Source organism: Setaria viridis, chromosome 2, assembly GCF_005286985.2.
Source record: "Setaria viridis chromosome 2, Setaria_viridis_v4.0, whole genome shotgun sequence".
In the NCBI taxonomy this organism is placed as follows: Eukaryota; Viridiplantae; Streptophyta; class Magnoliopsida; order Poales; family Poaceae; genus Setaria; species Setaria viridis.
This window is the reverse complement of record NC_048264.2, coordinates 1,209,982-1,234,480: the sequence shown is the minus strand read 5'-3', so window position 1 is coordinate 1,234,480 and position 24,499 is coordinate 1,209,982. Positions and strand designations below refer to the sequence as shown.

General features: G+C 43.4%; 2 protein-coding genes and 1 pseudogene across 2 annotated transcripts; 2 read left to right on the top strand and 1 right to left on the bottom strand.

Annotated features, from left to right (window-relative positions):
• Window positions 1-5,934: 5,934 nt before the first annotated feature.
• LOC117846214 (mitogen-activated protein kinase kinase kinase 5) lies at window positions 5,935-12,531 on the top strand. The gene is made up of 11 exons (XM_034727339.2): window positions 5,935-6,640; window positions 7,373-8,059; window positions 8,149-8,236; window positions 8,768-8,830; window positions 8,907-9,070; window positions 9,639-9,714; window positions 9,788-9,847; window positions 10,366-10,485; window positions 11,319-11,528; window positions 11,617-11,693; window positions 11,790-12,531. The coding sequence occupies exons 1-11, from the start codon at window positions 6,144-6,146 to the stop codon at window positions 12,001-12,003; spliced, it is 2,256 nt and encodes a 751-aa protein (XP_034583230.1). The 5' UTR covers window positions 5,935-6,143; the 3' UTR covers window positions 12,004-12,531.
• A 417-nt stretch (window positions 12,532-12,948) lies between these two features.
• Window positions 12,949-17,050, bottom strand: LOC140221773 (uncharacterized). Its single transcript, XM_072291726.1, has 6 exons — window positions 16,809-17,050; window positions 16,616-16,680; window positions 15,398-15,471; window positions 14,484-14,984; window positions 13,669-13,848; window positions 12,949-13,008 (listed from the first exon to the last, which is right to left on the bottom strand). Exons 1-6 carry the CDS (start codon window positions 17,048-17,050, stop codon window positions 12,949-12,951), a joined length of 1,122 nt encoding a protein of 373 aa, XP_072147827.1.
• LOC140221772 (uncharacterized) lies at window positions 17,049-21,781 on the top strand (annotated as a pseudogene).
• The last annotated feature ends 2,718 nt before the right edge of the window (window positions 21,782-24,499 follow it).

The window sequence follows — 24,499 nt, the reverse complement described above, 5'->3', positions numbered from 1 at the left end:
AAAGTGACGGTGGGCATGTCAGCCCTTGTTTACTTTACTCCCAACTCCCAACTTTGGCACTATGCAAAAAGAAGATTTCCCATCACATCAAACTTGCGGTACATGCATGGAGTACTAAATGTAGATGAAATTAAAAACTAATTGCACAGTTTTGTTGCACTTTGCGAGACGAATCTTTTGAGCCTAATTACTCAATGTTTGGACAATAATTCACAAACACAAATGAAACGCTACAGTGTGCTACAGTGCGAGCACAGGTATTTTGGCACCTTCCAATTTGGCCAAGTAAACAAGGCCTCACTCCTTCATACTAGCTTCTTGAGATAGGTAAGAATGAGAGAGAAGGTGCAGGGAGTCCAATCATGGGACGTGCCCTCCCTTATCCACTCACCCTAGGATGTGGACATTTCTCATAAATGAGGACGTGCCTACTCTGAGGTCATATGCATGCATGCATGCCATCTTCTAGTAAAAAGAAATATTTTTTCATGCAAAACAATGGGATTATATATGTGAGCTCAGAGAAGAATTAAGAAGATTGCTTGACAAAACTTTATAAAATCCCAGTCCCAGGTTCGTGCATGCTTAGCTCATTACTACATTAATTTAGCATGCCAAATGCACATATATTGTTGTTTAATTTACCAAAATAGAAAGACCACAATCTTGGTAAAAAAACGGCGAGGAAAAATACTACAAGCGGTTTTAATTAAGAAGTTCTATGTGCGGAGGAAGGTCTAACAAAGACATGAACGTCTCAGCATGCTCTACGTTCCAAAGGCCTCGATTATCCGCGCGATTCAAAAATTTATTTATTTATTATCCTAGTCTTGAAGTCAATCAATTATTTAAGAATCTATGCATTCCCATAAAAAAATAGATGTTGCAAAACTTGTTCAGGAAAAAAAGTAAAGAAATTGCAAGGCACTACAAAAAAAACACTACTATATATGAATTAAAAAAAACCATATTGACCCAATGTGCATTTTGGGTGCCCCCCAACCAAAAGAGAGAATCGTGAACAACATGATGGTATCTTTTGCCACCTTTCAAAGTGGTGAATTCTAAGGCAAGCAAAGATGCCAGAGGATATCAACACTTTAGAATTTGGATGTGTGCACTTGCTGAGGAATCTCTCCCATCCCACCACCCAAAAGGAGGCCATCTGCTAGGAGAAAGCCACCATCAAGGACACACTGCATATATGCAGCATGTGTGGACTGTGCCCACAGGGAGCAGGAAAGCAAAAGCAGCACACCATTAGATTAGTGGTGAATTAGATTCCCACTAATTAGTAAAAAAAGCACCTTTCTGTGATGCCAATTGCAGTGATGCATGGATGAGAGGACTAGCCAGTGGTTTTGATGCCCTGCTTTGTGGTGATGGCAACCCCTGGGCTGCACTGGTTGGTCCCTTTCTTGCTAGTGCAGTACAGGATTCGATCCCGGCCCTCTCTCTCTCGCTCTCTTCTTTCAAGTATTCCACATGATGCGCTCATGGTTATGAGCCAAAGAGACAAACATGTATGATTTGTTTGCAATTATTGACACCGAATTGATCAGATCTTCCGTTGCAAGCATGTCGCCACTCAACTGTTTTTATTCCAATCCTGATATAGACAATAAACTATAGTCCATGGAAGCACATTATCTATGTTAAAGTGATGTACGTTTATGTATACTTAAAGATTGTATGCACACCTAAATTTGAGGCGAATAAAACTTGGACTTAATAAGTGGCGGGTTGTGACCAATAAGTTATTGAGTTTTTTTTATACATCAAAGAATATAAATAAAATTGTAGTTTCAATATTATGATCCTTAAAATCTCTGCAGGTGGAATCCAAATTCTTCATTCATTATTTTTCAAAACATGGGGAATTGTACAAAATTTATCGGTGTACCGCTTGCACATCCTTCGAGCCAAGAACTTGCCAAGGAGTTCCTTTTTCTCGTTCAGGGCGACGTTGATTGCACGTCGACTGGCTTTTAATTCTTGATGGAGAAACATGGCTCGGCGCTACAATATCAACCAAATAATTGAGGCACACCTAACCAAAGGTGTTCCGGAATATCCAAGACGAGATTGCCTGATATACTACCCTCACTGATATATACGTTCGGACCCACACGTCAGTGACTCAACTGCAGAGAGGACGGAGCAAGTCAGAGTACAGCTATCCGAATATTTATCGCCGGTGAATCATCCTTGTTCACAAGGGACCCAAAAAATATATAAAATAGAATCCAAGGAATATTCTGCATGGATGCTAGCTGCCAGTCCAGGGCGTGGTAGTTGGCAGCTGCTGCACAGCAACGTTGTACGATCACAGGTTGTGCTGGGCCATCAGGGTCAGGTTAACGAGCTTCACATGGAATTCAGACGGCTCCTCGGCGCCTCGAGGAGGCAGAGGTATCTTCGAGTATCTGACCCCTCCACGTGGCCAGGCGCCAAGATTGTATCCAGTAAGACTTGTACTAATCTCTCTCTCTCTCCTTTATTTGTCTTTCTTTCTTTCTCTCTCTCTCTCCTCGTTTTGTCCTGATTGCCCTCCGGCATGTGTCGTGTTCCACAATTGTGCCACTCTTCCAACGAGATGAGGAGGAGAGGAGAAGCTTCTCCTTGACAGCCATGGCTTTGATCATGATTAGTTTAATGTTATCACTCTTGCACATTTTGTTCCAGGACCTAATTATGCCCCCCATTTTGTGGCACACTTTGTGGAAATTTGCAACTTGAGTAGAGAGATTCCACATCGACTCATGCATGTCCACGCCCATCGTATTCTGGTAACCTGTTGGCAGTTTTTCCATCGCATTGATATGATAAAAAAGGACAGAGAGTACTGGATATCGATTTGTTTTTTCACGTCCCAGAAATTTGCCCCCCTCATTTTCTTTTATTTAATCAAGGAAAAACACCGACAAATACTCAAAAAGATTTAATCAAGCCCTTTTAAAAACGGAGGAGGGTGTGGAGTAAATTCGGTAGTATTTTATTTGCACCGCATCCAAATTGTTTGGTTTCGTCCGCCCCTGCAATTAGGCACTTGTCAGTGAATACGTAATCTTAAGAGGGCTACTGGGTTAAAACTTAAATTAAGGTCTACTTGGCACTGGTTGCTGATTGGCCCCCAGCTGCCCGGCCCCCAGAATCGGAATCCTAGCTTCCGTGTTGGAGGCTACCCTTGGGGCACATGCTCCGGACGTTCCCAGACACAAATGCCTCTTGTGCACTATTTTGGTCCCATCACCAGCTTGAACTGGCCTTTAGAAACCATTTGAGTCATTCTCTCTTTGGAATTTCGGATGGTTGTGTTGACCCGGGCGCCTCGCGCCATTGTTAATCAGATGATCTCTATGCGAAGATTCTGCACAGCGACAAGGCGATAATCTAGAATTTTGCGGCCTAGAATCATGGGAATATCTTGTGGAGATTCGATCGAGGGCCAGCGAATTTATATTCATATCGGAGGAGGAAGATGACGACGACGATGAATCGCGCCGTGCCTAGTTTATCTGATCAAGAAAGTCCGGCTCTTTGACCAAGCTTGGCACATTTTCCTTTTATATGCTTCTCGAATCTGATCTCCCTCCCCTAGTAGTACTATAAATGAAATTAAAAAAAAAATAAACCACACACCAATTTCAGAATAAAAATAGTTTAGTGGTTAAACCGCGCTTGTTAATTGCCTGGTCGTGACACGTGTGAGCACGACCTTTGTTGTTATATTAGCATTTCCTGGTTTCTTCATCCATTTAGGTATCCTTTCGGAGATGCGTATCTTTGAAACGACTTTACTTTCTTGATGAGTGAGTGACTAACGAGATAAAATGTATTGTTGTGGTGAGCAAGTGGGAAGGTGGTACTTAAGGAACAAGCAGCAGGCTCGTTGCATTCATCCTGCATTTAACCGGTTTAGCATCCATGTTCATCCCTCTCGTGTGGCATCGAACTGAAAACGACTCTAAAAGAGCTGGCAAAAATGAGCAACGAAACACACAGGTTTTTTAGTGTAATGTTTCCCAGAGCCTGCTGACTTTGCCTGCAATATCACCAAGAACGAAGTAGCCCCAGAAGAGGGGCAGTCAGTGGCCCTGGCCTGAACCCTCAAGTCTGAAGATGAGAGAAAAGGAGCCGTTTCGCCTTGTGCTGCCTGCAACTGCGCAAGTGGGGGAGTAACTGAAAGGGAGGCGCTACTGTTTTCAGACCTCCCTCCCTTTTGGCTTTTGATCCGGAGGCCCCTTTTTATCTGGCTTTTGCGGGCCTGAAAAGTGATCGCCACCAGATCTTCATGTGTCCTGGTGAACAGTTGCTGCACTGTACTGTTCAGGTACAAGAAGATATTTGCCTTTGTCTCTGGTGAAGTCTTATGGTCCCCGGCGGCAGGCCTGGCCAGTGTCTCTGTTCTGGACTGCACCAGGCACAATCTTTCTTCTCATCCAGCTGCCTTGCCATTGCTAGCCTGATGAGCCTACAACTGTAGCTGCAACTGCAAGCAGCCAAGCGCCACAGATCGAGCTGACCGAGAATAGAGCCAGTTTTGGTAGTAGACTCAGATGCAGAGATAAGGTAGCTTCAGTAAGAACCTGTCCGATCTGCACCAAACAAAGATGAGTAGCTTTCGCCGTAAAAAATGGACACAAGAATCAAATACCAGAAGAATCACAGGACGATTTGGTGCAAGAAGCACCAATAACAGAGCGTGCGCTAGCTGCAACAATGAGAGTGCTATCGAGCACTGACGGCCAAATCGCGGGACACCTGAACGGCCGCGTCGCACCCAGCGGTCGCTCTTGCAGGCTGCAACTGGGAGGAGCGATGGATTCTTTTCACTCTGGTTCTGATGCTTCCAATTCTTCTTTTTTTTTTTGGGTTTTCTTGCGATTGGATAGCAGATAGATGGGACCAGCAAGTAGGGCATCGCCAGGCATTGTTCACGTTCTGGAGCTGGATGGCCCCCCGATGCAATCTCCGGCGACGTGGACATCCAACCCAATCGCTAGAATCCAGCCAGCCAGCCAGCAGCGACCCGGCCATGAATGATCCCCCAACCAGCTCCCATTCTATCACCTTGTTCAGTGACCATCCATTTTATCTCCGGCTCTGGGGGAGGAAGGAGAATGGGCCGGCCCCACTTCACGTGGCGGCGACAACGCCCACTTCGTCCTCGCAGCTCGTGGCGGCGACAGCGCAGCGCGTGGCGTGTATCCATCTGCCACAGTGGATGGATTCGGCTACGAATCTCTACACGGCGAGCAGATTCCCTCGCAGCTCGCCGTCGACAACGACGACTCGCCGCCGCGGCACCATCCATCCATCCATCCATCCTGCATTGCGGCCAATAAGCTGATTTTGGGCTCAGGTGCTACGTTCGGCCCAGTAGAAGCCTGCCTGCTAACAATTCCATGCTGGACCTGCAAGTTTCAGTTGGCCCATTGCCCGTCGTCTCCCAAAAGCCTGCTAAGAAAAAAGTGGCCGCCGTGGACCTCTTCACAAATGGCCCACAAACACAATACGCTACGCACAACTGAAAATAGCGGAAACAGACCAACATCCTAGAAAGTCAAACTAGGTTTGACACAGTTTGAATTCGAAGCAAATACGCCCTTATTCGTTTCGAAGCTGGCGTATTTTGAATGAATAGTAGGCTTTTTAATCCTTTTTTTTAAAAAAAAACTGCAAAGACGTGCGAACGCGACAGGGAGTGAAGGCCGAATTATTTAAGACCAAAGGAAGGAAGGAATGAACGTAAGTGTTTGACTGGTTGGACTTTCTTTCGGCACGCCGCGTGAGCACCCCCCCCCCCCCCCCCCCCCCCCCCCCCCGCGGGAGGGAAATGTCAGCGATCCTAACGGAACCCCGCGAAACCAACGACCGCCTCCCAAAACGACAAAAAAGATAATAATAATAAAAAATATATTAAGAAAAGAAGAAAAGGCGCCACCCAGCCGCCCGAATGGAGGAGGAGGTCGTCGTCGCCGCCGTCGCCGTCGCCGTCCGCCCCCTCCTCGGCTCCCGCCCCCGCCTCCAATGCCATTAACCCTACGCGCACGGCGGCTAGGGTTTCGTCCCTTCCTCCTCCTCCTCCTCCTCCTCCTCCCGCGTTCTCCCCCTCCTCATCCCCGCCTCCCCGCGTGACGATGCCGTCGTGGTGGAAGCGCTCCAAGTCCGCGTTCCACCGCTCCTCCGTGCTCCCGGCCTCCACGCCGGCCTCCCCCGCGCGGGCGTCCACCTCGCGGGCCCAGCCCGGCGGGAGGCGCGGCGGCGGCGGGGAGGCCGAGAGGGACCTCCTCGCCGCGCCGCCCAAGCTCACGCGCCAGCGGAAGCTGCGCCACGTCGGCGGCATCGACGTCGCGCTCGGGGACCTCGTCGTCGTCGTCGAGGCCGACCGCAGGGCATCCTCCTCGCCCCCGCTGCAGAGGGGCCGCGCATCCGAGGCCGTCGGGATCCCGGCATCCACCCCGGTCTCCAGGTCCTCCAGCACCAGGGAGGCCGTCGCGCAGCCGCCCAGGTCCGCCTCCTCGCCCGTGCTGCACCCGCTGCCGCTGCCGTCGCCGAGGCCCGTCGACCTGGAGGCGCAGGACCCGCCCGCCGGGGTCGCAGATGGGTGGGGCGAGAGGGCCACGTACGCGCCCAAGTGCGTGTCGATTCCCTTTCTTCAGAGTCCGTCTCTCCTTTATTTTTGCCCAATTTGGTCTGAATTGATTGATTGTTGCTCAGAGATTGTTGTTTATGGGCAATTGCAATTGTTTCCCAGTTTAACATTGTGGGAAGGTGCTGCATTTGCAATCAATTTGCATCTGGCATTTTACCATGGTAGTAATATAGCGAAGTTTCTGCACGAATTAGCAAATATACTCAAGACATCAGATTGATTGGTTGCAACCATCAGGAGGAAATGTTGCTTTCAGTAGTTAAGAAAGGGGGCTTTTATGATTATTCGGGGATGTTAGCATTTATTGTGTTGTGGAAATGTAGGAACAGGGGATCAGAAATGTCTCCGTACTAGAATGTTTGCTTGAACTGAACTTTCAACAGGATTGACAGCACCTTGACAATTGCTCAAAACAAACATCCATCCTCTGGCCCCACATTCCATCTGTCCTGGACAGAAGTTTGGAAAGAGCATTTGTGATGGTGTTTGAGGTTTCTATAAATTGATTTAGCTCAGTTGTACACAGAGCCACTAGACAGATGAAAAATAGCACAGCATCACCTGATTGCCCCTTTTCTGGCTAATCCTTTTCCTTTTCATGTATAACCTGCACCTTTTTTTCATAATTGCTATATATACTTGAGCTCAGCAGAAGCTATTTTTTTTCAATACTTTTGAGTTATTCCCTGATCCTTACGAGTTTTGCGGTTATAGGTTCACAAGCCAGACTGTACAAAAGTTTCCTGAGCAAAATGAATTACTACCAAATGGAACAAAGCGGGCTACCTTTAGTCACCACAAGAATGCATTCCGTGAGAAGTTCCAGGATAAGAGTTCAGCAGAAATTATGGACTTTCGATTGAACATTCCTGCTAAAAGTGCTCCAAGCAGTGGCTTTTCAAGTCCTGCGTGCAGTCCTCGAAAATTGAGCTATGCTGACTTCTCATCTACTGTGGCACCTGCTCAAGGACACCTAGCATGGTCCGCTCCATCTATCCAATCTACAGATTTTATGGGGGCTTCATCCCCTCGAACTTCACCTGAAAAATATGCAGGGGTTCCAGACGTATCTTCTTTCTCTAGTCCATTGAGAAGTCCTATTCTTATTCCAAGGAATACCAGTGCCCCTCCGTCACCTATGCACTCTAAATTGTACCCAGATAACAATGTTCCACGCAATGATAAATTGTACCCGGAAAACAATGTTCCACGCAATGAAGGAAATGGGAATGTCAGCTTTCACCCATTACCACTCCCTCCTGGTGCTTTAAGCCCAATGCAAACAGGTTTCAGCAATCAGCCTGCTCCAAAAGTCGAAATGCCCTCAGTGGCTGGTCAGTGGCAAAAAGGAAAGCTTCTAGGTAGTGGCACATTTGGCTGTGTGTATGAAGCTACCAATAGGTATGGAAGTGTATTTGGTATATCACTGCAGCTAGCACGCCACGTTAAACTCTGAACTTCTGAAGGTTGTTACTGCCATTTACTTGCAGGCACACTGGAGCTCTCTGTGCAATGAAAGAAGTCAACATAATTCCTGATGATGCTAAATCTGCTGAGTCCTTGAAGCAGTTAGAGCAGGTTACTAGAATTTGACAGTATATCTTTCATAATATACGTACTTTTCGTTTGCAGAAATGAGTAATATTTAATTTTTTATACGCACCTTTTGTTCCCTATCTGAATAGTTTTCTATGTTATTGTTCCTGTTGAGTGTTTTCTTTATGCCAAGAAAAGCCTCTAGCTGCTTGAGTATATTGTGTCTTTTAAATATTACCTGCAGCATCTGTATGGTATATCTAGACAACTCCAGTTATACCATCTACTCCCTCCGTCCCAATACTATTCGTTTTGGCTTTTCTAGATATATAAGTTTTTCTATGTATATAGACATAATATACATATCTAGGTGCATATCAAAATGTATGTATCTAGAAAAACCAAAACGAATAGTAATTTGGGATGGAGGGAGTATGTGAGAGTGTCATCTTAATTCTCCTTATAATTTGTAATAGTTGTTTAGTGAAATCCCCTTTTCCTCCACTGTAATGACTAATGATCTACATGCAAGTTTTACAGTAGCCTTTGCTGACATACTTTCATATGTTTCAGGAAATAAAGTTCTTAAGCCAATTTAAGCATGAAAACATAGTGCAGTATTATGGGAGTGACATTGTAAGTTCCCAATTGTAATCTGAATTAAGTAACTCTGCTTGTTAGTTCATCATGTAATCTTTGTGGAGTCTTGCAGATTGAAGAACGTTTTTACATTTACCTGGAATACGTTCATCCGGGTTCAATTAATAAGTATGTCAAACAACATTATGGAGCAATGACAGAATCAGTTGTTCGGAACTTCACCCGCCATATCCTAAGGGGTCTAGCATTTTTGCATGGCCAAAAGATTATGCATAGGTGTGCAAATCTCTGTCATTGTTCAAATGCAATTTCTTTTAATGCCAGGTCAACTGTTGTGTTAACTCGTGGCTTTCTTCCTGCTTCTTCTGCCTGCTTGGGAGCTTTCAGTAAACTTTTGCTATTTTAGATTTTCCCACATAAAACTTCTTTAGGAGAAACTTTCCTTAAAAAAATCCCCCCCCTTTTTTTGAAACTTTCTCACATGAATGTTCATACTCTAACTGCCTCCTTTAGTTCATGTCAGTATGTTCTGTCTGATGTACGAAAATTGTTTATTGCATCTGAGATCAACTATGTATTGTGTATCATGAGACCTTGTCATTTCTCCGGTCATTTGAACATATAGGATTGGAGATGGAGGAACTATGATCCCAAATTGTTTTTTTTTACTCCTGGAAGTACATAAAGATAGGAACTTTGTTGAAGTGTTTAAGACAACATGTAGCGATGTTGAGCAACCTCAAACTAATCAAGCTTTCAATAGAGTAACATTGAGTGAACTTCTCAGAATTGTTTTGGCTGCTATGCACGCTTGTAAAAGGTAAATAAAAATCTACACTTGCAGGGATATTAAAGGAGCAAATCTACTAGTTGATGTTCAAGGTGTAGTCAAATTGGCTGACTTTGGAATGGCCAAACATGTGAGTAGCATCATATGGAGTTCAGTAACATTTTTCATGTGGCACTGTTGACAGTATTTTGTCCTTTTATCAGCTAAGTACCGCAGCTCCAAATCTTTCACTGAAGGGAACTCCATACTGGATGGCACCAGAGGTATTCTCGATATTCCTTGTATTACTACCAACTTCTCATGTGACCAAGTACCAAGTTTTCTATGCAAAACATGTACAAAAAATGCCTTTGATCTTTATAGAGTTGTAATGTTGCATGATACAATAAGTAAGCCCACTGTTTTTTTTTTAAGTTCTGTACTTACTGAAACTGCAAAGTACAGTGGGAGTCCACACTCCCACAGCCTATTGCATTGGCTGCTTAAAGTCAGTGTGTGCAACTTAAGTAACAAATCTTAAGATGATGAGGTAGGGAGTTTTTCTTCATTTTGTACGAAATGAATTAAGATTTGCAATCAGTTAGGCAGGCAGCGACAGACATACAAAATAAAACAACATCACTTCCCCCCCTCAAAAGTCAATTTGTCTTGTCACAAATGAGCCTGTTACGCTATTTTGCCACTTCATGTTTTAATTTTCATACCAAAGTTAGTTAACATGGTTGTGACTATATAAATTTAGCTGTAGTGTTGTGTTGACGAAATTTTGTTTCTTCTTCAGATGGTTCAGGCTACACTATTGAAAGATGTAGGCTATGATGTCGCTGTTGATATATGGAGTCTTGGCTGCACCATTATAGAAATGTTTGATGGAAAGCCTCCTTGGAGTGATCTTGAAGGGGTAATGACTTGAAGCATGCTTGTATTTACAGTAAATTCTACAGCATGCATTGCATGGCTTAAGCCTTCCTAGTGTGGTTAAGCTCACTTGAAATGGAGCACTTCCCCTGTGATATGCAGGCTGCTGTGGTACTGTTACCCTTCACGTGATGTCCATCAATAAGATTAGTTTTCAAAAAGATTATTTACTTCATGTTGCACTGCATTCTATCTATTAGACCAAGTTATTAGGACACTCTTTACTTTGAGAAGGGCATATGGATATTTCTATTATGCAGGATAATTTTTTTCTTTATTCCCAAAAAGTTTATGCAAATCTTTCTCCTAAGGTTCTGTCCTTCAGCTGTGGCATCTGAGCTCCTCTCGTTACAGACTTACAGTATTTGCCCCATAGTGATCGGGATCCTTGGCCAACCAAAATTTTTGGTATGGAGGTAGTATTTAAGTTACATGCTCGCTATGCTAATAGTCCTATATATGTTTGCATAACAGATGAGGCCATCTGATTGCTCAAAACATCAAGAATGTGTGAAACTATCATGTCAATGATGCCTTGCATTCTATACAGAAAAAGCCAGCGTGATAAAGTTTTTGTTTTCATGCCTGAAGAAACTGGGTCTAGATAGTCTGATTATGCTGTTATAGAGAAATTTCAAAGTAGGGTTCCAGATAACATAAAGGCATAGAAAGGTGAGACAAGCATACTGTGGCTAGAGTCACTAGTCACCTCTTAACCTCGCTCACTACAACCTTGTGTGTTTTTATTTGTCACTGGTTTTCTTGGTATTAACAGCAAACTTTGATTCTAAAGTTTTACCCCTTTTTGTCCTACAGCCTGCCGCGATGTTTAAGGTTTTACATAAGGACCCACCAATTCCAGAAAATTTGTCCCTTGAGGGCAAAGAATTTCTGCAATGCTGTTTCAAGAGGAATCCAGCAGAGAGGCCAACTGCAAGCGAGCTGTTGGATCATCCATTCATCCGCAATTCAAGTCACTACAACAAACATGGCTCCATACATTCATTTGCAGGGATTAAAGTCAATGTAGGTACCTTTTTTTTTCTTGCATGACCAATGAGGGGTAAAATAAACCTGAGAATGGCATACATATAATGCCACTGTTGTATTACAGAATATTGCTCACAGTTTAAGAGACAACAAACCAACCTCGAAGAGTGACTCGAGCATGAAAGGAAAAAATACCAATATGTGAGTAGTTCCCTTTGAATTATCGTTGTGCTGTCGTGGTTAAAAAAACTGCTAGTTTTTCATCACTAGATCTTAACAAGTTCTTTTTGTTGCCAGTGAACCAAGCAGAGCTGCCAGGTCTTCTGAATCAACATTTCGATTGGCTCCACTAACAATCCAGGAAGCTACTCAAAACTTATCGCCTCGGCCTTTAGGTTTCGGCAACAATCCTGGTTCAACGGCAAATTTTGTGAACACCATGCATTTTCCAAGTGCAAACCCTCAGCCTAGTCCATTGCCAAGGCCTAACGGGAAGGAAGTTCTGTTCTAATCGTGGATGATGCTGCATGCCATTTAGAGTGCCATTTCTATCAGTAGCAGTTCCAGTCTAAAAGTGGCTTGCGGAATCCTGTGCAGTTAAGGTGCTGACTGCTCAGGGAGCACTGCAATCCAGAAGGACTCGGCTAACAGCCCGGAGATGGAGCTTCTATGGCGTTTCACCTGCAGGACGCTTGATGCAGCTTCTTATCTTAACTAACCATTTTTGGAAGGATACATAACGATATGAATTTGTACAGTTTACCAGGGTTTTTTGTATGAGAGATCCGTGAAAGCACGGATGTAAATTATCTCCAGAAATTGTTGATGGCATTTTTTCTGTAACATAGAAATAGGTCTAGCTGTATGTAAAACTGTAAGTTCCCAATTTTTCGGCCAATAGGAATTAGGTGCAGCTCTGTTGCTTTTGCTGCTTCCATGTAATCATATTTTCGCTGTATCATTGATTATTCATTTGTCCAAAAAAATCAGGGGTCCACAGGCTTATCTGTGTACAAAACAGGTCAGATTTTGCATTTTACATTTGTGGAAATATGTTATCTGTCCTCTAAATTATCATGAGATTGTTTATGTTTGTAAAATGTCAACAGCAAACAGGAGCACATAATCACTGGATATATTAACAAAATAAAGATCTGCTAGCATTTCACACGCAGTGCAGTTCACCAACCTGGTGCACTAGTCTTCAGGCACATATACTACCATACTAAATTTTTGATAGATGTAAAATGTCATTCGCATTCCTGGCCTAGAGAAGCTCCAAAACATCTGATACAATTCCTTGGCCTTGATTTCAGGGATCGAATAGTAGAAAGTTACTTTAATCTGTTTTAGCACTGTCGCCCAACTGTATAACCGCGTTACAAAAGCAACTTCATGTTCAGATCCTCTCAGGTGACGGATTTCAACTTCTTCAAGATGATTCAATGAGAGTCCCTCAGTTTCCCACTCTGCTGGCTGATGACAGATACAACCTGATGGGCAATACAGTTTGTGCCTGACACAAGGAGTATATCAAGTTAATAAGATCAATTGATCATGACTGGCAAAAACAGAGAAATATTAATTTGACAGATTCCTTGATACTTTTGAGATATGTCAATATATCATCAACTAGGGCATATTTTCTCTTATAAAATCACAATATTCCCACAAACCACCATAACATGCAATCAGTAGTCCAAATTCAAGAAAATTTTGAGTTAACCTTAGGGCATACGTTGTCAATGGAAGTAAGGAAAGATTATTTTTTAAAGAAAAAATATACCTAAACTTCTAAAGAAACGACTAATTCAACTTTGTCCACTGCCATATTATTATCTCTCAACTATTTATATTACCAACACTGAACTGTCAAACTGCCATTCAACAACACAGTCAAATTTCTGACACTGCCACATACTTCAAACAGGCTGACAACAACTAAAATAACAACTATTTACATTCCAAATAGTATATCACTCAGTTAAAATTATAGATTAATTTTTAATTATTAGGAGATAAATGGGCCACATAGTTACCACAGATACACCTTAGCATGGCAAAAAAAAAAGAAGGGGAAATGCAAAACCCCCAAACGCCACTTCTTTTTTGTGACTAGAAGGAATATTAGATAAACAAGGGATAGCTTTTGCCCTGTTGAAAAGGACAGCTTTACCTCCAAGCCACTAGGAGCAGCAAATAGCAGCGTCAGTCTTCTTATACCAGTACACAGTCTGAGAGCATGGAATGAGCTGGCCCCAAAGGCATGTCCACTTGCAATCACAACCAGACACAAAAATGTAATGTCAGGGAGCACCGTCATGTCCTCCATCAAGTATGGGTAGTTCTCTATCTCCTGCATGTCCATAGACAGTACAAGAATAAGTCATATACGAAAGTTAAAAAGAGAAAGAAACATATCACTACTTCAAGTGATTGTCGCAGGCTGCCTATTGTTGTGAGCAAGCAGAAAATTGGTGTTGTCAGCTATCAAGCTCACTTTGGGTTTCTTATACAAAACCTAGCCATTGCAAGCCACAAAAAACTGTGCACTAGTTGTCTAGAAAATGCTACAAATCTCATGTATCGCCAAGATATATTGGAAAAGAAGGATAATTGAGTGTGCTCAGCAACGTCGCAAAGCAAAACAAGTGAGAATATTTCAACATGAATACCACCACCACGAGGACAACTATATATATAACTCTACATATATATCGCATTCAGAAAACAGTTGAAATGGTACATCCATTTATTTAGGGCATTTGCTTCAATGTAAAGTTTTTTTAAACGAAGAATAATCATATGCATGGCTGAGCGAATTCTACAGTGTGGTAGCCTAGGTCCTAGGACCATTCTTGGTGGGCATGTCACAGAAAAATGGACGGATCTTGCTATCCAATTTCAAACTGTACCCAGGTAATCAAAGATGTTACAATGACATATCAGTATGATACTACGATGGCATAATTTCAGATAAGAGAATCTCACCCGCATATATGCCAGTGTGAGAAAAAGGGTTTCAATGGCCTCAAAGCGCTGCAAGAGCGTTAAACAAGAGTGATTGTGACTAAGGCCATCTTGTCCATATACAAGATAAAAGGTGCCCAGCCATCGGAGATGTGCCATCTTGCCAAGATGGACGGAGCTTGGATCATACGCATCTTTCCACTCGAGGCTCACCAGCTGAGGGGCTGAGATGTTTGCAACCGGTTGAGTGTCATCGTTGCGAAAGCAGTATATCACAGTTAGCTCTGTGAGCGCCGGCGCCACAACAGTGACCTGCCACAACCCGCGCAGGTTCCTGAGCTCCATTTGCAGCAGCGACACCGAGTTGATGGTGAGATCGCCCAGTCCACGGGAGTCGTCGACGGTGAGCCTCTGCAGGCACGGGCACCGTGGTGAGGACATGGCGTCGCCGAGCGCGCACGGGCCGTGGAACCGGACGCAGCTCAGGTAGATGATACATGGTCGATTCATCCTATATACTACCTGTATGTTTCGTAGAATAAATCATTCTACTTATATAGCTGATGAAATCAAGATGATAGGTGACAGAGTGTTTTTGTTGTAGCCAAAAGCTCAGAATCTGAACTTGCTATTCTTTGATGGTGATGTCAGTAATTTTTATTTCTGCTTGTGGTTTGCCTGTGGGTAAGGACCTCTCAGGCTGAAGCTGTCCCATGATCTTTTCCCCAATGCATTGTTGATTCAGAAATGACAGATGTGTTTGGATGCTTACCAGATTGTGTGATATCAACAGAAGTCAGCAGGTTTCAGCTTTATGCAACCAAATTTCAAGGCACAAGATGTTGAACCAAACTAAACTCAGGCGGGAACAATGTAGTGGTTTGTAGTGTTTCAGTTTCAAATGCTCGCTCATTCTATTTTCCATTCCTACTAACCAATTTCCTCTTCGACTGAGAAGCACTTGAAGCACCACCTCTTGGTCTCTGAATTGTAAAAGCTGCTCCAAATTCTGTAGGGGGAAAACATTTTTTTAAGTAAAACCAGCAGGTTCTGGAATCAAATTTCCACTCAACAGCAGGGGCCAACAAGTTGTAGCTTCAACAATCTAACAGCTTCGAGAATGTAAAACCTCATGAAGGTGGAAAGGACTTTCAGAGGTTCAGGAGTGAAAAAATAAAACATGAACTAATTGAAAACATAGTATGATGATGGATTATAAATTTTTCAAGGATCTGCTGGCATTTTGATATTCCTTAGCACTGGCACTAGACATTAACTCGTAAGGTTAAATGATCCTGTTGAATGGCATTAAAGAGAGGAGACTAGGAAACTATCAGATTGCAGTATGTTTTCTACCCATACAATAGTGTTGTTCAGACCGTGTGCGTCTGCCCGGTTGGCCCGCATTGTAACGTTTCAAACGATCTTTCTTCTTAATACAAAGATACGCAGCTCTCCTGCGTATTCTAGAAAAAAAAGTTTTGAGACCAAGGGATTGCAACATTGCAGTTGTTCTGAAATAAGGAATACGGGAATATGCCATTCCACCTGTTCTGCTTCTGCTCATATCACAGTCGACGTGAAAGCAAGACATAACTTCATTTTTCAGTGTATACCTGGAAGCAGATTCCTCAAGAACAAACAAGCTCTGAATTCTGAACATTGCTGGACTGAACATTGGCAATTGTGATTCAAGAAAACTGAATGGACTATACAGCGTACAAGTTGCAATCATTCCAATGACAACCAGGTGGAAAAGAACAATGGGCATCTCAAGAGCTCCTCTCCGTTTAAAACGAAAAATATCACCAAATCAGATGACAAATTAAGTATATATTCCGAGAAATAAAAGAGATAACAAATGTCAAGGTACTGAAAACTGACTAAACCTTGTCTGAAAAACTGACCAAAATGTCTCTGATTGGTGTTATCAGGCCTACTAAGGAGTCCTTTGAAAGGGGTCCAGTATTGACAGATCATGCACTTGCTCCTCAGGCAGAAGACTAAATGACCCAACATGAGATACAAAATCAAACCTCATCGACTCCAGCACGCCCGCATTTCTCACAAAGAACTTGGCGAAGTTAACATGCAAGTTGCTGTCCTGATAGTATGGTAGCACAATTTTTCTCAGCCGAATGTGTTAAGGGTACCATCATCAGTAAGTTTCCAATATTCATCATATGGTTCATTTTCCTCCCCAACATGTATGTGTTGTCTGAAAAAGCAAAGCAAGCATGAAAATGGTGTGAATCAGCCAATGCATTGCATGGTCAACCTAGCTAGCTCTAGAACAACCATAGATATAGTATAACAGTCGTAAGTGGCAAAATAATAGGAATGCACAATCTTCCCAGGCATGAGGCATCCTCGACGTCGAGCTGTTCGAACCGGAGGCCTCCCTCTCTCCATCTAGAACCCACACCGACGCTCCTGAGGCTAAGGGACGTGATGATCTTTACTCGAGGGCAGCCTTCGTTGTCAAGCAGCAGCAAGCTCTCCAGGACAGGGCAGCCGGCGAGCCAGGCATGCAGGGAGGTCTCCGAGATCATGACATGGAGAAGGGTCAGCTGCTTGAGAAGCGGCATGGCAATGTTTCCACAATCCGACGGGAAGACGCAGGTGTCGAAGCTGGCGGCAGCGAGGGTGGACGAGAAGCGGTGCAGCGACGCCGGCAGCAGCAGCGACCCCAGGAGCAGCAGGTCATGGCCACACCTCGCTGAGCCACGACGCGACCGGATGTGATGTGATGTGTGGGGTTCATGACTAGTAACTGATGATTGAATAGTTGATAACAAATGACCAGTAACTGACGACTGCTAATTGCTGGCAGTTACCACAAACTGACCATATGATTGTTGCATTAACCTGGGCATCCAAGGGTCTTTTGGTGCCTACAAAAGAGGTGCTACCTCTCATTCTTTCGTACACGAACATACAAACCACCAGAGCTTTCCCCCACTACTACGCTGCATTTTTGCAGGCCTCCGAAGCTGCGCCCTTTGCCAGAGACTCTGCACCCGAGGAGTAGAAGGGCGATCAAGTTTTTAGCAAGCGCATCTGCGCGTATGCTCGCTGTGCACATCTACTTCCTAAAGGTGCAACTGCACTGCGATCACCTGCACGGCATCAACCTCTGATCAACTACTTCAAACAAGCTCAACTAACGATGTTGGGTAATGGTGCATCTGGTTCCTCCAGAACTAACCCCGCCTCAGGGTACTCCCTTATGAACGTCCTGGTTCAGTTCTTGCGTTTCATAGTATCTATTGCATGCTTTATGTTCATTGCAAATACAATAGATCAAGTTCCTATTTATGCTATCTTTACTGTCATGTTTTATTCTATATTTCAGATTAAAACTAACCGCAAAATGCCTCTAATTCCAACAATCCAAAAACTTGATAGGGCTTTTTCGGTAGTCGGCTTTGCTGCGCAATTGAAACCGAATGTATTTGATGGAACGAATTACAAGAGATGGGTTGGCAGACTTGAGTTGTGGCTCACGGCTATGAACGTGTTGTTCATTACCCATGAGCGTCCTGTGGGACCGCACACCTCCACGGAGGATAGTGTATACATGTCTACTGACAACAATTTGTTCAAAGGGGCTAGGATCAGTGTTCTTGCTAAGAACTTGATCGATTCATATATGTAGCTTCCCTCTGGCAAGGCAATGTGGGATGCACTCCAGGCAAATTTTGGGGTATCCGATGCAGGGAGCGAGTTGTACATCATAGAGCAGTTCTACGACTACAAGATGGTTGATGACAGTTCTGTAGTTGAACAGGCTCATGAGTTACAAGCTCTTGCAAAGGATCTTGTGAATGTTAGGTGTGAGATGCTGGATAAATTTATGGCCGGTGGTATCATTGTCAAATTGCCTCCTTCATGGAGGAACTTTGCTACTACTCTGAAACATAAGAGACATGAGTTCACCATAGCCGGTCTTATCGGCACTCTTGATGTTGAAGAAAAGGCGAGAGCAAAGGATTCACGTGCGCGTAGCAATGAGGGAGGTTCTATCGCTCATATGGTGCAGAAAAGGTACTTCCAATCCCACAAGAATAAGGGAAAAGCGAAAATTGAGTCTCAACACAAGTCTACTCAGACTACCAACTTTAAGAAAAAGAAGAACAACAAGGGAAAGTGCTTTGTGTGCGATGGTTCTGACCATTGGGCCAAGGACTGCAAGGACCGCAAGGACAAGCAACAACACGGGCAGAAGAAGTTTGCTAATATTGTTATTAGTGATGCTGAGAAGGGAACATCAGGGTATGGTAATCGTACTTTTGTTCTTTCAGTTAGTCATTTACCAAATTGGTGGATTGACACCGGTGCTAATATACATGTGTGTGCTGATATTTCTTTGTTTTCCTCTTACCAGGTCACAGGGATTGGATCTGTGTTGATAGGGAACAACTCACGTGTTGCTGTTCGTGGTATTGGTATGGTCGATCTGAAGTTTACTTCGGGAAAGACCGTGCGGCTGAAGAATGTGCAGCATGTCACCTCAATAAATTAAAATCTTGTTAGCGGATCCCTTCTTTGTAAGGATGATTTTAAGTTGGTGTTTGAATTGAACAAATGTGTTGTTTCTAAGGTTGGCTCCTTTGTTGGTAAAGGATATGATTGTGATGGTTTGTTCCATTTATCATTATCAGACTCTTGTAATAAATTTGTGAATCATGTATGTAATGACGATGAGTCAAATGTTTGGCATTCACGATTTTGTCATGTTAATTTTGATTGTATGTTGTGGCTAGCTAATTTGAGTTTAATTTCGAAATTCACTTTGGTAAAAATTACTAAATGTCAAGTGTGTGTGCAATCTAAGCAACCCTGCAAGCCTCACAAGGATGCTGAGGTGAGGACTTTGTTACCATTAGAATTAATTCATTCGGACTTCAGCGAAATAAATAGTGTGTTGACTAAAGGTGAAAAGAGATATTTCATGACTTTGATAGATGATTCTACTAGATATTGCTATGTGTATTTGCTTAAATCGAAAGATGAGGCATTTAAGTTTTTCAAGATCTATAAGGCTGGAGTTGAAAATCAACTTGAGAGGAAGATAAAACGTGTTAGATCGGATCGAGGTGGAGAGTACTTTTCAAATGAGTTCAATTTGTTCTGTGAGGAACATGGCATTATTCATGAAAAAACACCACCTTATTCTCCTGAGTCAAATGGAGTGGCTGAAAGGAAGAACCGTACTCTAACTGAGATGGTTAACACCATGTTAGAAGCAGCTAGACTTTCTTGGGAATGATGGGGTGAAGCCATGTTGACTGCCTGTCATACTCTTAACAGAGTTCCTATGAAAAACAAAGAGAAAACACCATTCAAGGAATGGAAAAATAAAAGACTAACACTCTCATACTTGCGTACTTGGGGTTGCTTGGCAAAGGTTAATGCACCAATTGCTAAGAAGCACAAGCTCGAACCGAAAACAGTTGATTGTGTCTTTCTAGGCTTTGGTTTTCATAGTATTGGATATAGATTCTTGATAATTAAATCTAGAGTACCGGACATGCATGTTGGTACAATCATGGAGTCCAGAGATGCCACATTTTTTGAGAATATTTTTCCTATGAATGAAACATCTAGCAACTCTAGTTATGAATCTGTTAATTCCCCTGAATGTAATGATACAGTAGTACACTTTGAACAACCACTTGAGGAGAATCATGAGAAGGATGACAATGAAAGGACTCGAAAGAGTAAAAGATGAAGGACTGCAAATTCTTTTGGTGATACTACGTTGTGTACCTTGCAGATGACACTCCTAGAACTATTGCTGAGGCTTATGGATCTCCTGATGCTGACTATTGGAAGGAAGCAATCAAAAGTGAGATGGATTCCATAATATCTAATGGGACTTGGGAGCTTGTTGATCGTCCATACGGGTGCAAACCTGTAGGATGTAAGTGGGTGTTTAAGAAAAAGTTTAGACCTGATGGTACTATTGAAAAGTACAAGACAAGACTTGTGGCCAAGCGTTACACCCAGAAAGAAGGCGAAGATTATTTTGATACTTACTCACCACTTGCTAGATTGACCACGATTCGAGTACTACTATCCTTAGCTACCTCACAAGGGCTTCTCATCCATCAGATGGATGTTAAGACAGCCTTCCTTAATGGAGAGTTAGATGAGGAAATTTATATGGATCAGCCTGATGGTTATGTAGTAGAAGGTCATGAAGGAAAGGTGCACAAGTTGTTAAAATCTTTGTATGGACTGAAACAGGCTCCTAAGCAATGGCATGAGAAGTTTGACAAGACTCTCAAGTCAGCCGGCTTTGTTGTGAATGAAGCCGACAAGTGCGTATCTACCATTTTGGTGGGGGAAAAGGAGTGATCTTGTGTTTGTATATTGATGACATATTGATCTTTGATACCAATCTCAATGTGATTGAGGAGGTTAAGAGATTTTTGTCTCAAAGTTTTGAGATGAAAGATATGGGAGTGGCTGATCTAATTTTGAACCTGAGAGAAGGTAATGGTGGGATTACACTTTTGCAATCCCATTATGTGGAGAAGATCTTGAGTTGCTTTGGTTATAGTGACTGCAAGCCTGCTCCCACGCCTTACAATTCCAGTGTGATATTGCGGAAAAACCGTAGAATCGCAAGGGATCAATTGAGATATTTTCAAATCATTGGCTCGCTAATGTATCTAGCTAGCGCTATGAGGCCTGCCATCTCATTTGCTGTGAGCAAACTCAGCAGATTTGTCTCAAATCCTGGAGATGATCACTGCCATGCTCTTGAGAGAGTAATGCGCTATCTAATAGGCACAACGAGTTATGGAATTCATTATGCTGGGTATCCTAGGGTACTGGAAGGCTATAGTGACTCAAACTGGATATTAGATGCTGATGAGATAAAAGCCACAAGTGGATATGTGTTCATGCTTGGAGGTGGTGCTGTTTCTTGGAAGTCTTGCAAGCAAACCATCTTAACGAGGTCAACAATGGAAGCATAACTCATAGCACTGGATACCACCACAGTTGAGGCTGAATGGCTTCGTGATCTTTTGTCGGATTTGCCAGTGGTTGGGAAACTGATACCAGCTATTCTAATGAACTGTGATAATCAAATAGTGATTGCCAAGGTGAACAGTTCTAAGGATAATATGAAGTCATCAAGACATGTGAAGAGGCGGCTGAAGTCTGTCAGAAAGATGAGAAACTCCGGAGTGGTAGCACTGGACTATGTCCAAACAGCTAAAAATCTGGTAGATCAATTCACGAAAGGTCTTTCACAAAATGTGATAGACGAGGCATCGAGGGAGATGGGAATGAGACCCACATGAGAGTTAAGTCATAGTGGTAACCTATTCTATTTGATCGGAGATCCTGTGAACTAGAATGGTGAAACAAGCTATTTGACTAACTGAGAAGGGGAGTACTATTGTAGGAACCCACTCCGTTGGAGATGCAATCTTATCTAAATTTGCATGGCAGGTTGGTAAACACCTTAATATGATCCGAGTGGCCTAAGCAAAGATGTTAATCTGCAGAAACATCTTTAGAGGAACACACCTATATGAGTTTGATTGTTAGTCACAGTCTATGAGATTGGGTAATCTCTAGAGACTCATGAAAGGCCCAAAAGTAAGACTTACATGCTTCAACAAGAGGAGATGCATTTTGCAGCCTAGTATCGGTAAAGGACTTAAGTGAAACTTGCTTGCACAAAACTGACAATTCAAGGTATAGTCCATTGTTCAGTTGTGGATAAATGTAGCTTATGTTCTAGGTGGATGTTCAACCTTATTCATGTCTCCATCGAAACACTGGTATATCCAACAGCAATGGAGCAAATTCCCAAATGAGCCTTGGAATTTGGTGGGGATTGTTAGCATAATTGGGTTTTTGGCCCATTATTTAATTGATCAAATATATCCCAAGGCCCATTAGTGGTGGTAGTTACAAATAGAATAAAACCAACTTGGAAGTTGAGAGGATCTATAACCAACCTATAAGGTGGAGCCGTGTTGCACATGTTGACAAGTTGAGGGAGGGATAGCAGGATGCCACACACGCGCGCGCTCGCTCTCATCACCAAGCCGTGCCGTGCCGAGCCGAGCCGAGACGCGACGTGACATGACTGGACATGATGTGATGTGTGGGCTTGGTCAGGTTTTGCAATTTTTGATCATAGTTGATGAAAAGTAACGGACACACATTTAGTGACTAGTAATTGATGATTGAATAGTTGATAACAAATGACTAGTAACTGACGACTGCTAATGGCTGGCAGTTACTAGAAACTGACCATTTGATTGCTGCATTAACCTGGGCATCCAAGGCTCTTCTGGTGCCTACAAGAGAGGTGCTACTTCTCCTTCTTTCGTACACGAAAACACAAACCACCAGAGCTTTCCTCCATTGTTGCGCTACATTTTTGCTGTCTCCGTTCCGGTGATCTGTGTGCACGGATTTCGCTGGAAGAGAAGACCTTCGAAGCTGCGCCCTTTGCCAGAGACTCTGCACCCGAGGAGTATTAGGGTGATCAAGCTTTTGGGGAGCGCATCTGCGCGACTGCTTGCTGTGCACATTTACTTCCTGAAGGCGCAAATGCACTGCGTTCACCTGCACAGCATCAACCTCTAATCACCTACTTCGAACAAACTCAACTAATGATGTTGGGTAATGGCGTATCTGATTTCTCCGGAACTAGCCCCGCCTCAGGGTACTCCCTTATGAACGTCCTGGTTCAGTTCTTGCGTTTCATAGTATCTATTGCATGCTTTATGTTCATTGCAAATACAATAGATCAAGTTCCTATTTATGCTATCCTTACTGTCATATTTTTCTATATTTCGGATTAAAATTAATCGCAAAATGCCTCTAATTCCAACAGTGGAAGTGGATCTCGAGCTCCTGGATGTTGTTGACGTAGGGAAACCGGAGCCAGCCATGCCATGGCCCAGCTGTCGGAGCGGATAGAGAAGCGGCGGCCGGGACCTGGGTGCAAGGAGAGGATGCGGGAGATGCCGTCGAGAGGAATTGTTGGGTCGTCCTCGTAGATGACAACGCCGACGTTGAGGGGAGCGGAGCGCCAGCTGTGGCGCCACCGGGAGGAGAGGACCTGCGTGCGGGCACCGTCTTTGGTGGGGAGGAGGGAAAAGATGTTGCCAAGGACGCCGTCCGGGAGGCGGCTGATGCGGTGGATGAGCTCTTGTTCTTCCTCCAGCCTCCTCTTCTTGGCTCTCGTGGTCACCCCCATGGCGCTGGCGGCGCGGCTTGGCAGGTGGGGAAGAAAGACGGCCGCTCCCGCGAAGTACACTGATGTAGTTCGGCTTCTGCGAATGCTTTTCTGGCCCAATCATTTTTTTTTGCCCACCGCAGCTCTAATTTCTGGCCCAATCACACGTTGACGACGGCCGCCATGTCAATGTGTTTTTTTGATGGAAACAGGAGGGCTTTAGCCCTGCTGGTTATATATTACTTAAAGAGAAAAGAAGTAGAAGGATTACAAAGAGCAAACCAGTTCGAATCTAAGAAACAAAAAAAGATAAAAAGAAAATCATGAGGATTACAACATAAGCTCTAGCCATTCAACCATTGATTGTTTGGAGGCCTCTTTAACTCTATGTAGGACTAATGAATAAGTAGATTTAAACCTCAAGATGGCCCCTTGCATTGTCGGTGGTATACCTCTGAAGATTAAATTATTTCTTGTCATCCATATGCACCAGCTCATAATTATGATTATTTCCATGAAGAAAGGAACCTGAAGCTGCATTTTGAAGGAGGTCAAAATGGAATAAGGGTCTAGTTGTAAGTCGGCGAAAATGCCTAGATGGATCCAACATTCTTGAGCAAAGGGGCATTCAAGCAGGAGATGAAACAGAGTCTCAGTTTTGTTGTGAGAGCACAGGACACAATTGTAAGAAGGCATAACCATATGTTTGCGCCGCATGATATCCCGTGTACTAAGTCTATCTTTCAAAACCAACCAAAAGAAGACTTTGTGTTTCTTTTGACACCGGGATTTCCATAGCCAATTAAAAACTGGGTGGGTG